This window comes from Microchirus variegatus (assembly GCF_963457635.1).
Source record: "Microchirus variegatus genome assembly, chromosome: 13".
Taxonomy (NCBI): Eukaryota; Metazoa; Chordata; class Actinopteri; order Pleuronectiformes; family Soleidae; genus Microchirus; species Microchirus variegatus.
The window spans coordinates 13393020-13417037 of NC_139814.1; the positions used below are offsets into that span (position 1 = coordinate 13393020).

At 42.4% G+C, this 24018-nt stretch overlaps 2 protein-coding genes across 2 annotated transcripts; both read left to right on the forward strand.

Moving 5' to 3' along the window:
- Window positions 1-1360: 1360 nt before the first annotated feature.
- LOC310935915 (ankyrin repeat and IBR domain-containing protein 1-like) lies at window positions 1361-16966 on the forward strand (the record flags this gene model as incomplete). The annotated part of the gene is made up of 20 exons (XM_083899916.1): window positions 1361-1584; window positions 3976-4147; window positions 5846-5977; window positions 6265-6456; window positions 7644-7761; window positions 7908-8128; window positions 9334-9422; window positions 9516-9660; window positions 9778-9938; window positions 11173-11261; window positions 11554-11684; window positions 11996-12130; window positions 12299-12385; window positions 12479-12545; window positions 12778-12923; window positions 14326-14504; window positions 14644-14695; window positions 14900-14953; window positions 15061-15184; window positions 15516-16966. Exons 1-20 carry the CDS (start codon window positions 1397-1399, stop codon window positions 16964-16966), a joined length of 3933 nt encoding a protein of 1310 aa, XP_083756042.1. The 5' UTR covers window positions 1361-1396.
- Window positions 16967-20238: 3272 nt separating this feature from the next.
- Window positions 20239-23643, forward strand: snrpd1 (small nuclear ribonucleoprotein D1 polypeptide). The gene is made up of 4 exons (XM_083899953.1): window positions 20239-20350; window positions 21181-21257; window positions 23086-23277; window positions 23374-23643. Exons 1-4 carry the CDS (start codon window positions 20337-20339, stop codon window positions 23448-23450), a joined length of 360 nt encoding a protein of 119 aa, XP_083756079.1. The 5' UTR covers window positions 20239-20336; the 3' UTR covers window positions 23451-23643.
- The last annotated feature ends 375 nt before the right edge of the window (window positions 23644-24018 follow it).

Consider the following 24018-nt stretch of genomic DNA (forward strand, 5'->3'; position numbering starts at 1 on the left):
TCTCTCACTACGGCGTACAACGCAGGAGCAGAACTTGCAGCATATTGGCATTATGTGTCAGATGTGGCAGCTTCTGTGTGACCCGTATGTCTCCCTCCTGTCAGTGTGTGTTTTCCCTGTCTGTCACTGCATGGAAATGGGGGGGCAGACGAGGGGAGCCAGCCAGCCGCGCTATTCAAATGTTCCAGAGCTCAGCCAGCCTCTGGCCAACTGTAGCTGGGCTAAAAGAGGCTCTTTGTGAGGGCCAGACAGATGGCCATAGAATGAAGACTGTAATGATACTCTCAGCGGCCCAATACACACACACACACACACACACACACATGCACGGACTCCGCTCATTATAGGTTGTAATGGTGTCTGCTCGTGTGTGTTTAAAGACAGGGCAAACTGAACGTGTTTGTGTACGTGAAAGACGGAGACGGGAGGAAATGAGGCGGAACACATTGTTAAGGATGGAGATTATTAACAGAATGTGACCGAAGAGAAGGTGTCGGTTCAGTTTGGGTTTTCTTTTGCCGCGCAGATGATGTTGCTTTATGCATTATGTTCCATGACATAATGGAGTTTATAATTCAGAGGCAGATGGGGAAGGTAATGAAAAGATCATAATAATAACTTATGACTCTGCAGCCACTTTATAAGCTGTTGCCATGTGGGTTCACTTGGCTACATCAGGCATAACTGTGTTTCTTTGGTTTAGCACATAAGAAGCAATGGAAAACTGGTTTTGACCCAAGTGTGTCAGTGCTGCTTGTTTTCACACACTCAGTGTTATGTAGAGGAACGTGTTAATGCTTTGATACCACATGTCTAAACTCTCTAAGCAAACTCGCAAACTCCACTGAGGTAACATCACCTGTGTCTTTCATCAACTGACTAATAAGTCGATGGCTCTTTGATATCATCAGGTTTCCTCTGTGGTCTGCGCTCGTTATAATTATCGCTCTATCTTGCTGTCTTCTTGCTTCTGTCGCTCTGTTTTCCCCTCCATTTCTGGTAAGATAACTTACTTGCTGCACCACATCAACTGATCGATGGATGCACTGATTGATTGAGCCGCTCTCTCTCTCTCTCCCTGTCTCTCCTACCATCTCTCATACTCCTTTAGCTCAATCCTCTATCTCTCCTTTTTCATACTCAAACACGCCTTATCCTGACACACATTATCATTATTTTCTCTTATGTCCCTCCTTTCTGTCATTTTCCTCCAGTAAATCTTGCTCCGTCTCCCTCTTCTTGCAGGGAAGGATAACACAGAACCATGTTGCTCTAAGTTGTGACCTGTGGTGAACGGGGGAGGAGGAAGAGGAGGAGGAGGGAGGTGTAGGCAGGCAGGCAGGCAGAGGGGCATCTGCCACAGCTCCCTTGAGGTGGCATATTGCAAGCTTGGGCCATGGGCAACACAGCCACCAAGTTCCGCAAGGCCCTGGTGAGCGGCGACGAGGCCCTGTCCTGGCAGCTCTACGAGGGCAACCCTCAGTTCAGGGAGGGCCTCGACCCGAATGCATCGTACGGGGAGCAGTACCAGCACAACACAGCTCTGCACTACGTCTGCCGCCACGCCATGACACGTCTGTTAAGGTAAAACTTGTGTTTTTGGATTTACTCTTATCCTTTGTTAAGTTAATGTCATTGTTTTGGAGGCAAGGCTTCGTAATATTAGCAGTTACCTAATGCTGTTACGTAAGCAGTGAGTCAAAACAAAATTGAATAATACTTAGCATTATTTCAGCTGCAGCTGCAAATGTCACAGTTTTCATAATTGCATTTTACCTACATTTACCTAACGTATAGTCATCGATGTTATACTTAAACTGATGTTAAAGTGCATTAGCAATGAGGAATAACTGCACCATCACCGTGGACTCATTTTTTACACATTCTAATCAGGGTTGCCTTGAACTGGGCTTTAGAATTCAAACTTGTGATGTTGAGAAAGATCTGGACCTCGATGTATTCTTTGAACCAGAGGGTCTGACGTTAGACTGTTGCCTTGCACTCTGGGGTTCATATTCACACACGCACACCACCATCATTTTCATCTTTAAATGTCATAAAAGAATCGATAAATGACCGTCACTGAGTCTAGCACGACGTAAAACAAAGGGGTCAATCTTAAAAGCATATGGAGAGCAACACATCAGTGTGTCATTTCACCCCCTGCAGGGATAATTAAGCTGCTGGCCGTGACGAAGACAGCTGATTCAGTGACTCAATTCAATAGCCGTCCTCACCTCCGCCTCCTGCTCCTTCTCTTCCCTCTTGCCCTTTCTTTCCATGATTACAGAAGGGGGTGGGTCAGAGGAAGCTGTTTGAAAAGGCCAGTCAATTATCTGTGCATCTGCATGTGTGCACACATGCGTGTGTGTGCGTTCTGAGCGGGAAACTGTGACTCCACATGTGCTTAATTTGTCCAAGTCTCAGAACATAACACAGTGAATCAATCGCTGTGCTATTTGTGTCCCTTCCCACTAACCTATAATGGGCCAGAGACGTGCTGAACGCAGCCTTCAGCTCCTGACGAGTATCATAGGAAACGTTCCTTTGTTCCGACTGCTCGGCTGGACGCGGGCAAGCAGGGAGACGACCGAGAAATCTCAGACAAAATAAAGAGTCATGCAGGACGAGCGTGGGCTGGTGGACGCAGTCTGTTTTTCAGCTTATATTTAACATGTATCCGCTGCATGTTTACTTTTTCATTCTCTTCTAGATGCTTCTTCGTTTGAATTGGCTTGTGTTCCCATGAGATGTGCAAAGTGGGAAATGACAAGTGGACCTATTATTGGAAAAAGGGGTGTAGTTGAGGAAGTGTGGCCTTTCCCCTATAACAACTGATTATTTGGTATTGGTGGATGTGTAAATAACTCGGGACTAAGCAATGATTTTTGTCTGTTTTAAGAGGCAAAGATATGCAAATATCACCTTACCACAACTTCCCCTTTTTGTTTTGCACAAGTCCTTTGTGTTTCTCCTCTGACTTTTCCTTCATTGTTGCAGCACTATGACAACCCCCCACCTGTTGATTCTTGTAGACTGATATTAGGGCCATTCATACTGAACATGAAGCTTTGTGTGTGTTTATTTGTTGTCAAGTGATTATTACTGTGTGAGTGAATTAGCAGTGGCTTGTGGCTGACCGGATAAGAAGGTCACAAGTGTAAGTGCAGGACAGCAGTAGAAGAAAAAAGGCTGAGGGGCTGCTAGATAAAGAAACAGACGGACACTGTTTGTGTCACTAGTGGCTGCTGCTTCGTCTAAATTGCAGGGCACTGGGAGGGTGAAGTTTTTCCAACATTTCTTATGGATTCAACAAAAGAAAATTCAATGAAAAGCATTCATTTAAAAAAAAAAAATTCACATAAATTGTATTTCTGTGAAGGTCTTTGTTTATTTCATTTGAAAAAGAAAATAAATAAATAACATTTTCTCTGCATGTGCGCAAAGACAGAAAGATGGAAAAGTGAGCTGTTAGAGAAAGATAAATGGACGTTTCTAAAATGAAGAAAACAAAAAGGAAAGTCAAAGATACAGGAACAGGTGGAACTAAATGAAAAGTGGAAATCTAATTAGTAAATTGAGGTTTTGACAGACGAAGAGCAGAAAGAGGGAAAAAACAATTTACTAAACAGAACTGCAACCACAGCTGTGCTCCCAGTGCAACTGGCACATCCATCACCATCTGTGTGTGTGTGTGTGTGTTCACATCCGCCAGTCGGTATGTCCATTATCTCAGAGATGTTAAACAGAAATAGTCAATATCTCCTTGCTCTGTCTTTCCTCCTACCGCCCAACACTCTTCTCATTACCATACTCCATCTATCGCTCTTAAAGTGAGCTTTACTTTTCTCCTGCTTCCCTTTCATCATTCAATTCAAACCTTATTTCCATTTCAGTTATAAACTATGTTTATGATTATGTTGTTTTTTTTGTATTTTTTATACCTTCTTTGTTTGTATTTGCCTGTATGTGTAGGTCCTTCCTGTTCAGCAAAGAGGGGAACCCCAACAAGCGGAATGTGCACAATGAGACGTGCCTCCATGTGTTGTGCCAAGGCCCGCAGATCCTACTGCTGCCAGAGGGAGCGCTGTTCCCACGACTGGCCCGACCTCAGAGAGATGAGCAGCGCCGTGCAGACTGTCTCCAGGTAGAGCCCGCAAAGACAAAACGCACACACTTCCATGTTTGTGAAGAATGGGATGGGATGGGTACCAAAACCCAGTACAAAACAGGCTCCGGGCTAAATTTTGAAATGCCATCAGGTGCTGACGTTATATGTGCCGTTAGCGATATAAGACGCAGTCGATTATGTAGGACAGATTTTCGCAGGGGGCAGGGCTAGCTCTCATACTCGCGGGCGCACTCACGCCGTCACATATTCGATGATCCTTCGAGTCAACGGGAAACACACAAAAAAACAGACAAGATAAGACAAGACAACGTGCACATTACCGAGATGAAATGAACCAAGCCAGGGGATAGGAAGGAAAAGAAAATAAAAGTCATAAAGCAAAGAGGCAAACAACAATGTTGCCAACTTGACTTTGTCGCTGTATTTAGCGACTTTTAAGACACCTGTTGACTTTTCTTCGGAAAAAAAATTGACTAGCGAAGAATCGAGGGACTTTCTGGCATCACCGTAATTACCTTCCGAAAAGGGAATCGCCAGTTCCGCCACATGAGTGAGCTTCATCTAGCTCTATTTACTGCGGGCAGAGAGTAAGACAGAGAGGGAGAGAGAAGCACTGTGACCACACAGACGAGAACGCGCTGTGGATGTGCAGAACAATCACTAATCTGTGTAGCTCATTCAAGTGTGTGTGTTTTCTCTTCTCCTTATTTTATAATTTGGGTCCACTGTTTATCTTCGACACTTGTTTTTTTCTTCCCTCATGTGCCTGAAATTGCTGAGGACAGGATACACCACTGTTCAAAAGTTTGGGCTCACCTATACAATTTTGTTGTGTTTTCCATTTAAAGTCACGCTTTTATTCATCAAAAGAGTTGCAAAATGAATAGGAAATATAGTCAAGACATTGACAAGATTAGAAATAATGATTTTTATTCCAAATAATAACTTTTCCCTTTCGTCAAAGAACCAGCAAAACTGATTTCAGCTGTGCTTACATCATTGCACAAGGGTTTTCAAGGGTTTTCTAATCATCCAATAGTCTTCTAACACGATTAGCAAACACAATGTACCATTAGAACACTGGAGAGATGGTTGCTGGAAATGGCCCTCTATACACCTATGTACATATTCCATTAAAAAAACAGACGTTTGCAGCTAGAATAGTCGTTTACCACATAAACAATGTATAGAGTGTATTTCTGATTCATTTAATGTTATATTCATTGAAAAAAGTGCTTTTCCTTCAAAAACAAGGACATTTCTAAGTGACCCCAAACCTCTGGACGGCAGTGTATCTATCCCCTTTTCAGGATGCTCCAGTTACTTTGCATCGAAAGTCATGGGCCAAGATGGGGTGAATTCTAGCACAAGAGAGAGGGTTAGGACTAGGACGTTATGTTTTAGTAGTGTATTCGTTATCTACGCGAAAATACAAGGCCAGCGTTTTGAGATTTTCCCACTCTGGGACTCGTTTTCCAAAACGCTGTTTCCATGTAGATGAAATGCCAGTACGATTTATATAAAAAAAAAAAAAAACACTATACGGATTCACCTACACTCGTCTCCCCGTGGACAGACCCCAAGTTCCCCGACACATGCCAGTCTGAGGCAGCATCGCGGTTGGAGGTCTTTCTTTGACTATAAGCCAACCATCAGGCAGTGCGTCCCAGGCCTTTGCTTAAGCGTTTTTTTTGTGGGTTTCACCTCTGCCAGATGATCCTAAGCTGGACTGGGGCCAGGCTGGAGAGAGGCCAGTATGAGAAGGCCAACGTCAATGCCACAGACAACCACAACAGCACCTGTCTGCACTACGCTGCTGCTGCAGGCATGAAGAGCTGTGTGGAGGTGAGAGGAAGTGCTCGAAATTTAAACCGGCATTACATTTTGCTAACGTTTGTGTGCAGCAGATTTGTTATGATTTGGGAAGAAAAATACACTACCTGGATATCTTCATTTTGAGATTAGAGAAAAAAAGTTTATCTTCCATCTCCCCATTTTCTTATTTTATGCAACCTTTCTCAAATTGTGTTTTCACAGTTATTTGTTTTCCATTGTAATATCTTCATATTTTCTTTCTTTCTCACCATTTTCATCTCTCCTCACTCTCTCCTCCTCTTCCTCGTTCCCTCTAGCTGCTAATCCAGAGTGAGGCGGACCTTTTTGTGGAGGATGAGGATAAGCTGACGCCATGTGACCATGCCGAGCGGCATCACCACACTGAGCTGGCCCTCAGCCTGGAGTCGCAGATGGTTTTTTCCTCCTCTTCATCTCAGCAGTCAAACTCAGACCCACATGGTGAAACCAACCTTCTGCAGTACAAGGAGGTGAGACCGTAGTCTGGGGTTTTCCTGCTGGCCTAACTTTTATAGATAATGTGTTATTTTTCTGCTTTGTAGTTTGTACAATGCAAGAGTGTACTGTAATACATTATTGGAAGATTCTGATTTCTATTTCAAATTTCACCTAAATTCTGGGCCTTTAATGAAAGCAATGACGTGATTGTGCAAAATTAAAGCAAATGAGAAAAAAAAACTGGCTCTGCTGCTCACACTCGTTTTGTATTATCTTACTCATTCAGCTTTTGCTGAGTTCAGCCAAGTGATGCCAAGCAATAAATTAACACAAGTAGCTGCCGCTTGAGCCATGTTCTACGGCTCTCTGTTTAGTCTTTGCATTTACCGTCAAACTCTCACTTTCAAATGTTACCAAATTGTCGACAAAGCGTTTTGTTTTGACAGTCTTCAAAGGTCAACACTTGGGGCTCGTCCACACTGAAACAGGTATAGGTGAACACGCATACTTTTTTGTCGGAGAGGCATTCCGTCCACATAGAGATGGCGTTTTAGGAGACCTGAAATGATGACGTCGTATTCCCAGTTCTCTCTTGCGCCGTCATTCACCGTCTTGTGCTTGGAGACAGTTTTACAACTACTGTCAATTAAAAGCAACAAAAGTCAGCCTGAAAAGACGCTAGATATCACTAGAACGCGTCCTCCTGTCTTTAGATATTTCCCACTTCACTTTCAAATAAATCAAGTAAAACAAAACCTATGTTTGCACACAGCGTTTCTGACTCTCCGCCCGCAGTAAATGCAGCTAGATGGATCTCGATTGTACAACAGAATTGTACGTTCTCGTTAAGTATTTAGGTTTATGACAGGAAGTCGGTAGATGTGTCGCTAGTCCTTACACAGAATCTGTTTGAGTGCATACACCTTGGGTCACACCTCTTTTTCTCATGATGTTAGTTGAGCAAAGTCAAACAGTGGCTGCTGCCAAATGATTGCGGCCTGATCTTTCATCCTGCAGCCAAATTTATGCTAATACTTAATCTCTTGTTCACACTACAACCCCCCCCATGCTCACTGGCTGTAATCCCAGTCCTTTTCATCTCTCACATCACTACTTACACTGCACTAAACACCAAGCAGATCACACTTTTCATATTTTTCCTTCTTCTTTTGTCTCATTGAGTTCCCTCTGACATAGTCCTTCTCTTCTGTCCTTTCAGCCATATGAAGGACTAAAGCTTCAGGACCTGCGCAGACTGAAGGACATGCTCATTGTGGAGACGGCAGATATGCTGCAAGCCCCGCTTTTCACTGCTGAGGCGCTGCTCCGAGCACACGGTGTGTTTTGAAAGTTGACATTCACACCACTGCAATGTGATTGCAACATTTATGAAAATACACTTTTACACAATTTATGTAAAACACTTTTTTTCTTGCCTCTAAACTTGTGTGTAACCTGGTCTGTCTGTCTGTCTGTCTGTTAGACTGGGACAGAGAAAAGCTTCTGGAGGCCTGGATGTCGGACGCCGAGAATTGCTGTCAGCGCTCCGGTGTGGCCATGCCCACCCCACCACCCAGCGGCTACAATGCCTGGGACACCCTACCCTCACCCCGCACTCCTAGGACCCCACGTTCACCTCTCACACTCACTCTCACCTCTCCCACTGACAGCTGCCTCACTCCTGGAGAAGACAGCCTCGCTACGGTGAGACACAGACACTTCAAATAGGACTAAATGTTTTGTCCCTAGAGGTTGTGGGACAGGTGGTGGTGGACTTGTTCTAAATGTAATGTGGGAAACGTGTAAATGTATAATATGAACGAATGGACAGACTTCTAGCATCTTTGATTGTGGTTAAACATTTGACAGAATGTAGAGTGTCTAACTTATTTAACTACAGTAAGTTAATGTCTAATCTTACTCGAGCAAAGGTGGTCATTTATTCTGCTGTTGCTGTTGAGGCAGGTGTGATCACTCATTTGAGGATTTTTGGTGCATTTTAGTGAAAGTTTCAATGTCCAGTTTGTAACATTTAGCAGGGTTTATTAGCAGAAAGTGATATATATTACCATTTAGTATGTAGGACTGGGCAATAGGTTGATATTCTATTGATATCTTGACATGACAAGGTATAACTGATGACTTTTAAGTAGGCTTTTCATTGATAATCATCATATTTATTGTATTGAATACATTTGTGAAAAGGCACTTATTATCGCTTCTTAATTTTAAGCCTTATTATTTGTGTTCTAACAGAATTTGACCATATTTTAAGACAATGTAATTGTTTTGAACACGTATCCTTCATTTAACATTAAACAGCCTCAAAAATGAACTATGTCATGTAATACAGATCATAAACGCTAGACTCTCCTCTGAGAAGTGCAAACACATCTTTTTATGAAGCCAGAGGAACAACCTGTGTGCAGCTTTATTTCCCCATATATCTCCAATATTGGGAAATATATATATATATATGTATAAGTCATATTGCCCAGACTTATTATTATGTTTGAATAAGTGTTTTAACACTTTAAAATGATTGATTTTTGTAGACTTAGAATAAGGTTTATGGAGGTCTTGCACCACTGTTGACAAAGCAGCCAGAGTGTGAGTTTCATGTTTAAATGTGGAAGCTTACTACACAAATGAAGAACAACTTCCTCCTCTGTATGGGAAGACCACTGTTTTGACTTGACATGCTTAGGAAAGGGAGGATTAAGTAGACGAGTCTTCAGTTTGTTTGGAAACATAATGACATATTGTCCTCCTCCTGAATATAATGAATGTGATGACATGGCAGAACGAATTGAATCTTAATTAAATGGAATGTATAACAATTTTATAGGTGCTGTTATGCAGGGTAAATAGGGTAAATGATGCCATTGTTCTCTCTTGTCTCTTTGCAGTGTGGTATTTGTCTCTGCTCCATCTCTGTCTTTGAGGACCCAGTGGACATGTCCTGTGGCCATGAGTTCTGCAGAGCCTGTTGGGAGGGGTAGGGTAGCTTGTACCTTTTTTATGTTTTAAAATGTGTCTGCTACCCTTTTAGTTGTGTATAAATTTTGTCACACGTGTGTCTTTTTCTAAGGTTCCTCAATGTCAAGATTCAGGAGGGTGAAGCACACAATATTTTCTGCCCTGCGTACGAGTGTTATCAGTTGGTTCCTGTGCATGTGATAGAGAGTGTGGTTTCCAGAGAGATGGACCAGCGCTACCTACAATTTGACATCAAGGTTGCTCATTCACTTCTGCTCTTTATGCTCCCTGTGATACTTCTTTTTGTCCTCTTTCTCCTTCTCTTGTCAGTAATTTGTGTCCTCACTTGCTCTCCCATCGCTCTTTTGTTCCAGGCATTTGTGGAAAACAATCCCGCCATCCGCTGGTGTCCTGCAGCACGCTGTGAACGGGCAGTGCGGCTCACCCGGCCTGGCCCTGGAGACAGCGACCCGCACGGCTTCCCCCTGCTGCCGTCCCCAGCCGTCGATTGTGGCAAGGGCCACCTCTTCTGCTGGTATGCTTCATAGTGGAGACATATTATGCACATATTGTGGACTTTTTAATCATTTTAATAGTTATATTTGGGACTCTGGAGGCCCTATGAGTCAGCAAAGCGTGGAAAAAAAGATGACTCATGATGGCTATTCCGATGCTAACTGCTGTTAGCTACCGGAGCCTCAGTGACGCAGACGTAGTTTCCTGTGTCTCATTTGCATTTAAAGAGACAGGCACTCAAAACCGAGTGTTCTGAACTGGGCTGTTTTGGCAGAGTGATTGAACTGCTGTGGTGCTTCATCCTTAAGGTATTTTGACCAAAGCATGTCACAGACATGTTCATTAGGACACCAGGGAACTAGGTTTACTTTGAGAAATAGGGTATAATATGTCTATTTTAATGCCTGTCCAAACATGTTTGCATACAAACAATAACAGTGATACAAAAAACTAGTCGTAATTATCTCTTTTTATAACATAAAGGCCACATTATACTTCTCCGACTGCGTAATGCGATATCTGACTGCATAACCACGGAGACCCCTGGAGCCTTCATACTTCTGCGTCGTGGTGACGGATACGAGCTGCAATTTCCCGCCCGATCAGTAGGGGTCGCTGCGCAAGGTTGTTGTGCTTTTGGCTACAGTGAGCAATGGCGTCAGAGAGAGAAAGACTGTTGTTGAAACAGTGGCCGTTTCTCACTTTTCTGTGTCACGGAACGCAGTTTTAAGATAATTTTAGGCGAGAAATTAGCCATTTAGAGTCTAAACATGTGCTGTGTGTATTAAGATATGACGTATTTATAGTTTGGCAGCAACGTTGTCTGCGGTGATCAGCTCCGCCTCTGTGGACGCTCGGTGCGCACAGTGAGCCGGCACAGAGCAGGTTAGCTCGGCCTGTCCTGAGGACCAATCGCAGCCCTTGCCGTTTCCGTTGTCCATTGACGGAGTGACGGACACTTAAAAAATATTTTGTGCAGTCGGAGACGACGCAGAGGCTCTTCGACAAGCTCTAATTTAACCTACGCAGAACACTTTACGCAGGAGTATAAATTGGGCTTAAGTCATTGCAATATTTATGTCGCACGCTTAGTCCTTTGTTTTCTTTATAATGGACTCAACACTCCTGAAACAAAAGGCCACTGTGCTGAGCGTGATAATCTTTATAGGAATCCTGAAAGGAAAGTTGTCATACTCGGTCTTCATGTTATTTATTCTACAACACTCTCCGTTTATAACACTTGTGGTCTACAGGGAGTGCCTTGGTGAGGCCCATGAGCCGTGTGACTGTCATATGTGGAGGAATTGGCTCCAGAAAGTCACAGAGATGAAGCCTGAGGAGTGTAAGTCTGTCCCTTGTTTTTTTTTTTTTATTGTTTTTGTTTCCAGGAATGTTCAGTGTTACTCTGGATGTGCATCTCAGTAAACCAGCACAACAATGAGGCAGTTAACAGCAGCTGTCAGGACACTCTTCCAGGATGTGTCTGATTTATTTTTAAACAAAGTGGCAGGTGTTCAGGTCGATGACATTTGCCAAATGAGAGCATGTGTTTGCTAGAGGGTGTATCTGCAAGGCAGGTGTTATGTACCAACTGATATGTAGTTTAACTGTGTCTGTGTGTGTTTTATCTACAGTGGCAGGTGTGAGCGAGGCCTATGAAGATGCTGCTAACTGTCTGTGGCTGTTGACCAACTCCAAACCATGTGCCAACTGCAAGTCTCCCATTCAGAAGAATGAGGGCTGCAATCATATGCAGTGTGCCAAGGTATATACATATATTCACAAAGCTTTTTTTAAAGTTCCAATGTGTAAGATGTAGTGTCATCTACTGGTGAGATTGTAGGTTGTGACAATCGCAGAACTGTGTTGTTGAATGTAGAGCTGAAACAATGAATCGATAACTAAATTAATCAACTATTTTTAAGCTTTTTTCATGATTTTATGGACCAAACGATTACTCGCGAAAATAAGCGAAAGATTAATTGATTATGGAATAATTGTTGCTTGCAGCTCCAGTTGAATTTATTTACAAATACTAAAATGCAATCCCCTCCCCCTCTTCCTCTCTCTCTGTAGTGCAAGTATGATTTCTGTTGGATTTGTCTGGAGGAGTGGAAGAAGCACAGCTCATCGACTGGAGGCTACTATCGCTGTACTCGCTATGAAGTCATCCAACAGCTGGAGGAGCAGTCCAAGGAGATGACTGTAGAGGTACAAACACACAATAAGCAAATACAAAACCCACTTGGTTGATACTGTAAAGCTCTTTTTATGTTAATATTTCATGTAATAGGTTTCCTCTTTGTGTTTTATTAGTTCATATGCCAAAGATTATTCAATATATTTACACACACGCTGATTATGTGACTTTTGCTACAGGCAGAAAAGAAGCACAAAAGTTTTCAGGAGCTAAACCGCTTCATGCACTATTACACTCGCTTCAAGAACCATGAGCATAGTTATAAGGTAATGTCATCTCAATAAACAATTTGTGAATTCATACCTTTCGAAAACATCGATTACATGTTACATATCGGACGTGTCTTCTTTTGTCATTAGTTGGAGCAGAAGCTGCTGAAAACGGCTAAAGAGAAGATGGAGCAGCTGAGCAAAGCTTTCATCAGCCGTACGTTGCTCTTACATCGACTTCCTGTCGTTGGCAGGAGCCGTGTCAGAAAAGTCTTCAAATGTTTGTCAATATTGTGTATATATGAAATTGATTCATGTGTTTTCTCATAAAAGGCAATTATAATACTGCCCATGTTAATTGCTACAGAAAAATGGGGTATTATTTTATTTCTGTTCATTAATGTTGAAATAAACCCCATCTTAATGCTGTTTGTGTTTCTCCGTCGCAGGTGAAGGGACTCCTCCAGACACACGATTTATTGAGGACGGCGTGTGTGAGCTGCTGAAGACGCGGCGCGTGTTGAAGTGCTCTTACCCATACGGCTTCTTCCTGCAGCAAGGCAGCACCCAGAAAGAGATATTTGAGCTCATGCAGGTAATCTGATAATTACAGTGTCTGGTGTTTTTACGCATCCAGTACAAGAACAAGATGGACAACGTTAAACCCCCTTTCCAGCGATTCTGAAAGACTGCTGTTAACTGGGCTTTTCTGATATTACAGTGATGTACCATATTTGTATGGTAAAAGTGTAATGTCTTGGTTTAAAATATAAACAAATGTCAGTTGAGCTCACACAACTCTGCTTATCCTGTCAGCTCTATAAGACTCTCTTAATGTATTCCTCAATCTAGCACTGTTTAAAACAGATGACACTGTGATAGTATAAACACAAATATCCATGAAAAGTTGAAAAATTAATTCCACTGCTAAAAAACCTTGCCCTGCCCGCCTCTGCCCTGCCAGTGTATACACACAAACGCTCCCTCAGTCAGGTCTGATAGTTGTGCTTGACAGATTCCGAGTGAGGGGCCACCTATAATTTGTTATGTCAGAGTATTGCATTTGTAGACAACATTCTGAAAGCGTCATGTAAATGAAACCATGTTTGTACTACGATGCATACTTACTGTCGCCAGTAGGTGGTGGAATGATTGGCCCTTAAAATAAAAAGAAAAAAGGATTAAAAACAGAATGGGCCGAAGCCTGCTGCTATTCCTGCAAACATACTTTCTGCCACCACCGTTGCCATGGTAACAGCATACAGATTGCTGTGTAGTAAAATTTATTTTTGTTATCGAGCTGTTTTCAAGCATGAATTTGCTTAAATTAATATTCTTCAGACGTTTTTCTAGATAGCCATGTTTTATAGAATATTAAGTCAAGATGTAACTTGGTGTTGATTGCATTTCTGATGGTTTAACATTGCTGCATGGAAGTTGAAAGTCAAGCCCTTTGGCTTTTGTTTTCAGCTGATGTTTTGTATTCTCAGACCAAATCACTTGCAAAATTGCTGTGATAAATTTTTCATTTATTCATCAACAACTGTGTTCGCTCGAAGTCGAAATCTTCTTGAACTTCATAAAGAATGACTTATCTACAGTTATAATTAACTAGTGCCCGTAGGAAATGTGTATTCCTATAGTGGCTGACAGTCACAACAGCTAGCTACGCTAATGATAATCGAAAATTAAAAAAAAATTGCCTTGTGCCAAATGAGGTTGCACAGTGTTTGTATTATGTTAGCCCTACGCTAATGCTAATCGTAGCCTCGCTAGCTTACCTTTGGAAAAAGGTTCGCCAAGTTAGCCGCAAAGCATTAGCATGCTAACGCAAAAATAAATATGTGCTTGCGTATTGGTCGGGCCGTGTTCAACCAATATCCAGTCAAGTCTTGGGGCGATCTGACTAACGGTCAGTGAGATATGCCCGTCACAGGCAGACAGACGCACAGACGTAACTTGCTTTATAGATGGATAATGTTATTTATCTCCTTCAGACTGATCTGGAGATGGTGGTGGAGGATCTGGCGCAGAAGGTGAATCGGCCATACCTGAGGACGCCGTGCCACAAGATAATCAGCGCTGCCCGGCTAGTGCAACAGAAGAGGCAGGAGTTCCTGGCGTCAGTGGCTCGTGGCGTGGCCCCCAATGATTCTCCTGAGCTCCCCCGCAGAAAGTATGAATAAACACACTCGCCATAACCTTAGCAAAGAAAAAACAACACATTTTACTTTAAAGAAGTGTCTGCCTTGGAAAAAAAACCCATACAGACATTCAGGAGAAGGTACTGTAAAATGTTTTGTGTTATCTTTCAGCTATCCTGGAGGATCATGGGACTGGGAGTACCTTGGTTTCGCAACTCCTGAGGTAAAAAGAGAATGTCCTACTCTCACATCAAACACCAGCAATCTACCTTTTTTTTTTGTTCTGCTGACATTTCTCGCTAAGATAATACCACTTTCTAAAAATTGTGCTGGTGCAGTCGGTGGCCTACTTCTGAATGAGGTCATTACTGCACGGCTGCGGCTGGAGCTGATTTAGTGTGCCTATTTTATTTTTATTTTTTTAAAGATGGGGAGTCGTCACTCTGTACTGGCACCTGATCAAAGAGAGAGACAGTCACAGGTAATGCACCATCGCTGCCTGACTTTTATTATTACGCAATAGACGTGTAACTCTCTGCTGCTTGGAGTTGGTTTGGTAATGACCCAGTCTAAAATGCTCTCCTGCAGGATTATGCTGACATTCAGTACCGCCGCAGACACAGGCCACGGCGCAGAGGAGAAATGCTGAGTCTGCTCAACCTGAGAAGCAACAGCAACACACCAGAGACCAGCAGGAGGAGCGACAGCACAGGTGTGCACAACATGTTTCATACCTTATATAAATAACTTTTTTTTTTTTTTTTTTTACAAAAGGGATTACCTAAAGGGACTGAAGGTGCATATATTATATACAGGTTTACTGTATGGTACTATTTATACATTTTTAAACACTGCAGCAATACTAACGATGCATTCCAGTCCAACTCCATTCCCTGCCTCGTTTGTAAATTTTGACAGCCAGCTAATGGGATTTTACTTTATTGCTTCATGAATCATTTCAAAGCCCAGGGGCATTGATAACTGGGATCAACCACACAACGCTGCACTTGCTTAAATGCAATGTTTTGTTTTTCTTCTTCCAGAAGGTTCAGAGAGGAGCGAAGGCCGCAGGAGAGTGCTGGGCTCGCTGGATGAAGATGACCCGAACATCCTTCTGGCCATCCAGCTGTCACTCCAGGATTCCCGCAGGGAGCGAGGCCTGGAGGGAGGGAAAGAGGGGAGAGCGGAGCTGGAGCGTGGACTGGACAGGGAGCCTGGTCCTGCAGGAGACCTTGGTGAGGTTGTGTTTCACTCCCTCAACGCAGACGCTCCTCCTGGAGCCAGAGGCTCCTCCTTCCCCGCTTCTCTCCTGGATCCTCCTCGCCCCCCTAACAGGACAGACTCCAACTCCCAGGCTCTCACCTCTAACCCGCTCCCCCTCCCTCCCCCGCCTCCCTCTCTCAGTGCGGAGCTGCTGGAGTTGGGAGACAGCCTTATGAACCTCGGTAACATAACCACTCCATACGACCTAAACCCACACACCCAGGAACAACTGTGCTCACACTACACATACTGCCACAGTCCTCTCACCGCTGACCCCGCGTACAGCGACCGCAGCCATAGACGAGAGCAGAACGCATCGCTCGACCACATCACCATCATAGATCCTCATTATGACGGCAAAGAGCAGAGTTATTGCCACTCTAGCAGTTATATGGCGGAAGAACACACTTCCTCCAGCATACTAGATCACATCCCAAACCCCACACAAAGCCACACCCTTCCTTGTACTTACGACCTGGAAAACGCGGCCACATATGATGGCAATCAAAAACCAGACAGCTGTTCAGAACACAGTAGCTCTTACGCTCAGGAGCGTCCCGCTGCCTACGCTCTTGAGCGCCTGCCCAAAACAGACCCTCAGCCCCCTGTCCAGTTGTGCCTCCCTTCTACAGAGCTTGAGCCGGATCTGCTGCTTTCACCAGTGATCCTCCCTGGGGGCCCTTTAACGCCCAGCGACCCACAAAGTCTGGACGCCCTTGACCCCACAGCCAGTGCCCAGCTGCTGGACAACATCATGGCCTGGTTCAACAACAACATCAACCCACAGAACAACCCACAGAGCCTGGCCCTCATCCCCTCCCCGCCCACCACAGAAACGGAGTCATCCCCCGACACACAGACCGAGACTGAGAGCCAGGCCTCCAGGGCCGTGACTCCCGCCCCGATCTGGCAGCCCCTGGAGGGTGAGCCAGACGCGGACACAGAATCGGCAAGTCCCTGTTCAGGTGCTGCCGGCGTGGACGGCCCCAAGACACCGAGACCCAGCACTCTGGAGCTGGAAAACAGAGAGGTTGGCAAGGAGAGTGTGGATGGAGGGTGTGTGGCAGACCTGTCGCTGGACGAAGCGCACACACACCCATGCTCGCATTCCCAACACGGGAACAGCCCCACACACACTGCCCTTGCCACAGAGACAGACTTGGACCTTGTTCCTCAGCTGGAGGTGGACCGGTCACCTGAGGAGTGGGAGGAGCAAGTACACCTGGTGTGATGGAGTCATATTGAGAGAGAGAGAGCGAGAAAGAGATAGAAGGGTGGAAAAAAAGTGAAGTACTAATGGAAACGTGTAATGGTCAATGACACTTCAGTGAAAAACAGAGGTTTTAGTGGGTTCAGCGTTCACTGTATGTATTATATTGTATGTAGAGAGGACAAAAGCCTTGCAGACTGTCCAGTAAAGATGATGTCATACTTAAGTTTATTATTTTTATTTAAAGTGCTATTCTTAAAAAAAAAAAAGAAAGAAAAGAAACTAATGAGTGTTCATAAATGGAAAGCTACTGATATCACCACCACATAAAATGCTGCACATGTTTTTTCTTATTTTCTATTGTATTTAATTTATTTTCCTGCCTCTTGTTGTTGTTGTTGTTGTTGTTGTTGTTTTCTCTGTTTTGTTCGGGGTGAAGTTTTGGTGCTGTTGAAATCCAAACTTGCCTTGCATACACACACACACACGCACACACAAACACACTTATACACACACAAGCTTTTGCAGAGCTCCAAGAGCCAAATATGATGAGTGTCAGCTTGGAGCTTGTTAGCGTACTGTACAATCAGAGGGCCTAATTCACATTTTTGGACCTTCGCGCACACTGTGCCTGCTTCAAGAGAGCCAACACACAACTGAACTTTCCTTTTCATTGGGCAAGAATTGTGTGGTAATTCTGTCTCAAACTACAGAAGATAATCAGAAGAGATCGGCCTCTGCTACAGTAGGAATTCAGTGTTTGGCTCAAAGGCACTTCAGCATCACAGCTGCTTGTCTTCAGAGTGAATTGGTCCCTTTTTGTTTGTTTGTTTGTTTGTTTTTTAAACTTCACCATCACTGCTACTCATTCAGAGATATTTTTTACATCCAATATGTTTCTGAAATATTGTGTTCATGTTCACTATGGCTCAGTTTTCACAACTGTTTTAAATTAGCAGAACACTTTATGAATTTAATAAAATGTTTGCACACTTAAACGATGAAAACAACTCTCTATCCTAAGGCAACGGGAATAGCATTACCTGGAAGGGATTACGCTGATCCTCAATCTGAGCTGATGCAGGTCAACTACTGTCAAAGAAAAAATCATTTTTTATACCTTTTGTTGTTTTGATCATATCTTTTCCACCACTGATGCTAGGAGAATGTGCAGTTGTTGATGACTAGGGTAAAGTTGAGTTTTTAAAGTCATTTGTCAATGTTCTCAGTCTAGAGATGAATTCTCCACCAGACCAGAGATTTTGGGTCCGAGTGTATTTTTTTTTTCAATTCTTAAATCAATATTATTTGTTTATTTGTTTGTATTTATTCGTTTAAAACCATCTTAATAATTTTAACAATGAAAGCTAATGGAGAACAAACCACTCTGGCTGTCGCCATAATACACTGAGGCTCTCGATGCACTGGTTTGTCCAGGTTTATCTTCACTCCACTTCACTGACACAGAATACAGGTCCACGTTTTACAGCCACTTTATCTGGATGTTGCTCAAGTCTGGTCACCTTTTTTCGTTTTGTTTTTTTTAAATGTAACTCCTGAAGCGTATCCGTAGAGTTGATTGAGTGTTTGACGCTTGTTTGAAGTGAACTACTACAACAACACCTTCTCCCTCCCCCTCTCTCTATGTGTGTGTTGAACATTAAGCTGTGAATGTGCTGCTGAACAGGTGTTTGGGTTCTGATGGAGACATTTCAACTGTCTCAGACTGTTCACTGCTTCACGGACAGGACTACTTTAGCGCTGCATGGTGTAAGAGCGGAAGCACGCAGTCTGGGGTCTTTTTTATTTGCATAAGCATGCAGTTAAGAGCATTGCATTAATCCAGTGCTGTCAGGCCAGATTAAGAGAAGTATTATTATTATTTGAATCATGTTTTTATTTTAGGCAATGGTCCTGTGCCATTTTGTACTCAATATATAATATTTATATTTTAACTATCCCCTCAAAACAGCAACAGCAGAATTAAAAATAAATAAATAAAATTGCACTCTCATTGATAATACTTGATACATTCCCAGTCGATCCATGAGAGAGGTTTGATGTGTGGCCAAAACTGTAAATGAAAGTGTCAGTGCAAAGTTTACTCTCAATAAAAAGAACTGAAAGTGTCGCTATACACGTTTTTGTGTGATGTGCTCTGTGGCTGCAGTCTCACTTCACACTGAAGTTGGCTGCTTTCATGGTTTGTCCTCCTCGATCCATGCGATCAATGTAGTAAAGTAGTTTCAATCATTGAAAAACTGCATTTAAAGGCATGTTCTTAATCATTTATTACATCTTGAACTATTGATTGACGATACTTTCCTTAAGCAACGGAACTGAATTAATTAAAAATGTATTGTAAATGTAATGTCAGTCTCTACCACTGGAAAGGGAACTGAACCAATCAATGTAGTATTGATCAGACATATCTGTAATAGATGAAAACATGAATTAACAACCTCTGCAAATGTTTTCTCCTCCGACGTTAAAGTTAAATTACACACATACGTCTGTTTGAATGTAACAGAACCTGTGATACTTCAAATCGATCAACACAAATCTACAACCACAGTCTGACTCGTGTTCCTGAAATTGTGGACGTGCATTTATTTATTTATTTATTTCCATTTGTCATCATCAAATTATTTCCATGAACACACTGAACAATTTCATACAGTATATTCATACTGGAGAACTAATGATAATTGTGTCCAACTGTTCTTTATTTGTCATGGAAACTCTTAACAATCTACATTTATAATAAAACTTTTGTTGTCCGAATAATGAAGGTAATATAAAATTAATGATGTATTTATATAATGACACTGCATAAAGATATGTTAACACAGTTGCAGTATGTATGTAATGCATGTAATGAAAATATGCCTTAATATTAAGTATTTAGTACTTCATTTAAAATACTTAGATATTGTTTTAGTATTATGTGCAGTAACTTTACTTATTTCCACATTACAGTGTCTTTTTGGTTTGTTTTTATTATGATTAAATGAAAGTGTTTTTTTGTACATTCTGTGTTAGAATGTTTGATTTGAATTTGTTTGACTGTTGGTGTTTTGTTTTTATTTATTTTTAAGAAGCAGTTGTACAATTTGATCCACACTCCATACCAGATGGTGGCAGTAATGCACTAAAATCACCATAAAACCTCAGCGAAAAAGAAGAAGAGGTGGTGACAGTCCCTGGCGCCACCGCTGGGCGGCGATGTGGTTACATGAGTAATCCATGGCATCGTCGCGGTATTAATCTGACGTGACGTCATACTAGGGCGACCGAGACGTGAGTGAAACGACTGCGGCCTGTACGGTTTATCTCAAGCGTCGTATCGGTTGTGTGCAGTGGAGGATTTTGTGTTTAATTCCTCGCCATCATGAAACTAGTCAGGTACGTGGACGTGAACAGGGTTGATGTGTGTTGCTTTGCGGTTAAAGACGGTGAAATTACATCGGCAGAGGCGGATGGATGTAGATGTTACCGGGGACGATGCTATTGAGGCGGGAAGCTCAATGAATGGAGGCGGGTCGGTGCTGTAGTCGCCCCGAAACAAATGTTCACACCAACACTGCGGTTTTTAAAAAGTAATGGTGATAACTATGACGCTGGTATTACAGTTGTTATGCCTGCTAACTGGCTTTTGAAGTGTAAAACATTGGTATTTATAAAATGGAGGCTCCGCTTTGCCATGTTTGCCTTTGTTTTGGTGCAGTTAGCTCAACAGCTAATAGCTAACACCGGTGTTCTCTCGAGATTTGATGCTCTATCGAAAGAAATATGCTGCTTTGCGGCTTTCTAGTTCGTGTACAACTCTCACCGTGTTGTGGCGTATTTTTGTTTGATAAATGTAGAGTAAGAATGCGGGGAGCATGTTTTGATAACTTTTAAGTTATACACATGTGTAATATATACGTGTGTTAAAACACAACTGTTATACATCTGCTCCTGGTCCCTCTCTCTATCTGTACCTCACCGTCCTCTCGTCTGTTCCCCATCTTTGAGTTTTGTCAGATTTCTTCCTGTTCCTGAGTTTTTTCTCTCCACTGATGCCTAGTGTTTGCTCATTGTGTGAATTGTTGGGTTTCTCTCCTCTATAGTATTTTAAATGTTGTGCCTTTATGTACAGTGAGATAAAGCTTGTGGTGTCTCCATAATCTAAACTTCAGATCATGTTTTCACAATGTGAATATTGATCCTGTCCATTGTCGTCCGTTCTCCAGGTTTTTGATGAAACTCAGCCATGAGACTGCTACCATTGAACTGAAGAATGGCACCCAGGTCCATGGCACCATCACAGGTGAGAGTCAGCTGGTGTGATGTACTGATGTGTGTTGAAGTTGTTTCCATACAAACTGCCATTACAGACTCGTTAAGCAAAGTTAAAGCATAATGACTCACTTTGCCATTCAGCTCGTCGGATTGTTCGCTAAACAGAGTTTGAAGTCACAGTTACATGCACAGTTTAATTAATTTGTTGTTTTAAGATGTGTGTGACGCTAAAGTGCAGCACATCAGACAGCACCTTTACTGCTCTGACTTACTTGAATAAACACCTGAATCCCTGCTGGTGGTTTTGTGAAATGGGTGTGAAGTGAAGGTACAGCAGTGATCCAGTAGTTTTTATTACTTTTGCTCAAAACCCCGCCCACCGACTTCCTGATTGAGTTATAGGATCTCAATTTAGATGCTTTGCATGTTTGTTCTGATGTGCCTTCATCTCCTCATGGTAGCGGCAAATCAAGAGGGCGAAGCAAGATAATTGCTGGAGATTGTGATCATCCTTAATTTTCTCCCTTTTACCAATGCATCTTTTTCATTTAATTTTTGTAACTTTTTTACAATGGTTCACTACTATTGGGCTGTGTTTCAAACTGTTTTCAGACTTGAACTCTTTACAATGTCCACACATTTAGGTTTGATTGTTCTTCAGAGATTATCACTTGTACATGAGAAAAGCAGCACTACAGCAGCAGTTTTCTTGGGCTCGACTCTGCTCGACTGTACCTCTCGGCACATTAATGCGTCACAGTCATAAGCACAATACGCTGCATACACGATCCAATACATTAACCTATGATTTGTTCTTGTTTACAATCCTTTACATAAGTATAAATGAATATGGGAAATTATTAATTTTTTTTAATATATATATATATATATATAGAGAGAGAGAAAAACAACCCTTAAAATTGTGGTGCTGGAGGCAACGCTTAAAGCATTTGTTGTGCACCTTAATCTTTCAGTTACTCACACAAGTGCAAAGTTAGTTCGGAGCCCTGGTTACATGAACGGAAGCAGGGCATTTGCCCGTTGTGGACGTGTGGATTCTATAGAATTTCTCCTGCTGTGTTCTCTTAGAGCTCACCAGACCCAGAAATCATACCAGGGAACTGTTGGAACCATCTCACGAGAATGTACAGAGCTATGTTTGGATGTTAGTGCTTGTCTACAAGCGACTGTATGGTTCTTGCGAAGATACAATTTTAGATCAAACCACATCTTATTCTACAGACAGACATTTTAAATGTGTTTTTTCAAATGAAAATGAGCATAATGGTGTAAAAATGACTGTTCCCTCTCATATTGCGATTCATATCGCAATCAAAGTTCCTGTCAAAATAATCGCAATTAGATATTTATTCAAAATCATTCAGCCCTAGTTCTTTATAACTAATACAGTGTATCTGATGTGTAAATTGGAACCACATTTTCATTTTTGAAAAGTTGAATGGCTGTAGACTTTGTGGCGAGACATTTTATATTTGCTGACACAGTCGGGTCATTTACGATTGGAAAAATTGTGACTAAGCAAGCTTCTTTTTCAATTATTGAGTGTAATGATTTGGCGCCAGGACATCGTTGCTAGACGCTGACTCAACTGGTTTCCTCCTGTATTATTCGTTGATCAATTTGTTGGTCTATATGATTTATTTGTTTGATATAAAGTATGAGGGTGCAACAGAACTTGTCTAAGTCTGTCACAATCTTGTGTCGTTTATTCAAGTCGGTGTGCAAACTTCTTTTCTTGAGAACAAGACTTACAATGAAGTCTTTTCACATTGATGCTGTTCCTCTGTTCTCTCGATCTGCCAGTGATTCATATTGATGTTTACGTTCTGATTTAGGTGTCGATGTGAGCATGAACACTCACTTGAAGGCGGTGAAAATGACCCTGAAAAACAGAGAGCCTACTCAGCTGGAGTCGCTTAGTATCCGTGGCAACAACATTCGCTTCTTCATCCTGCCCGACAGCCTCCCACTGGACACTTTGCTCGTTGACATCGAGCCAAAGATCAAGTCCAAGAAGAGGGAAGCAGGTAAGAATGGAAGAAGAGACCAGTGCTGACAAAGGCATGATGATGATTATTATGATTGTGATAAATGTGCTGACTGTTGCTGATGTCTCTTCTCAGTTGCTGGAAGAGGACGAGGCAGAGGACGAGGGCGTGGTAGAGGAAGAGGACGAGGCAGAGGCGGTCCAAGGAGATGAACACCACCGGGCCTTCTCTTGTCTTATTGCCTCATTTTTTGACTGGGTTGTTTTTTTGTTTTTGTTTTTTTTCCTCAGAAAGAAGCTTTGTTTTCCTACTGTTTTCATAACATGACTTAATAAAGTGTCTTTGAATAGAAACAACTATCCATTTGAAATGCTATCTAAGTCAGAACAACGCAGTTGGCTAACTAAAGGTCTCAGTCAGTGCTTGACCACTCATCTGGGGTGTGGTGAAATGTTCTGTGTTAGGAGACACTCTGTATCAAGTGGGATGTTCTTTTTGGCAGTTTTTGGAGTCGTTAACACAACACGGCGCCCTCACTTATGACCACAGAAAGTTTCACTGAAGAACCATCAGTAAATTCCTGTTCACATAGTTTTCAGTACCTTAACGAATGACTAGGCCACATTACTTTGTCATTGAATTAGTCAATATTTGATATAATGGTTGTATTTAAACAAGATTTGCATCCTCTTTGTAGCTTCTACCAAATTGTATTTCAATTCTGTGCAAACGGGACACAACTCTTGCAATTTGCATGTTAGCAAACATCCATATACAGTC

Bases quoted from the DNA above. Each gene is read 5' to 3' on its own strand.
- snrpd1 (XM_083899953.1), top strand. The intron at 21,258-23,085 runs GTGAGAGTCAGC...GTTCTGATTTAG, and splicing joins GGTCCATGGCACCATCACAG to GTGTCGATGTGAGCATGAAC. The intron at 23,278-23,373 runs GTAAGAATGGAA...GTCTCTTCTCAG, and splicing joins GTCCAAGAAGAGGGAAGCAG to TTGCTGGAAGAGGACGAGGC.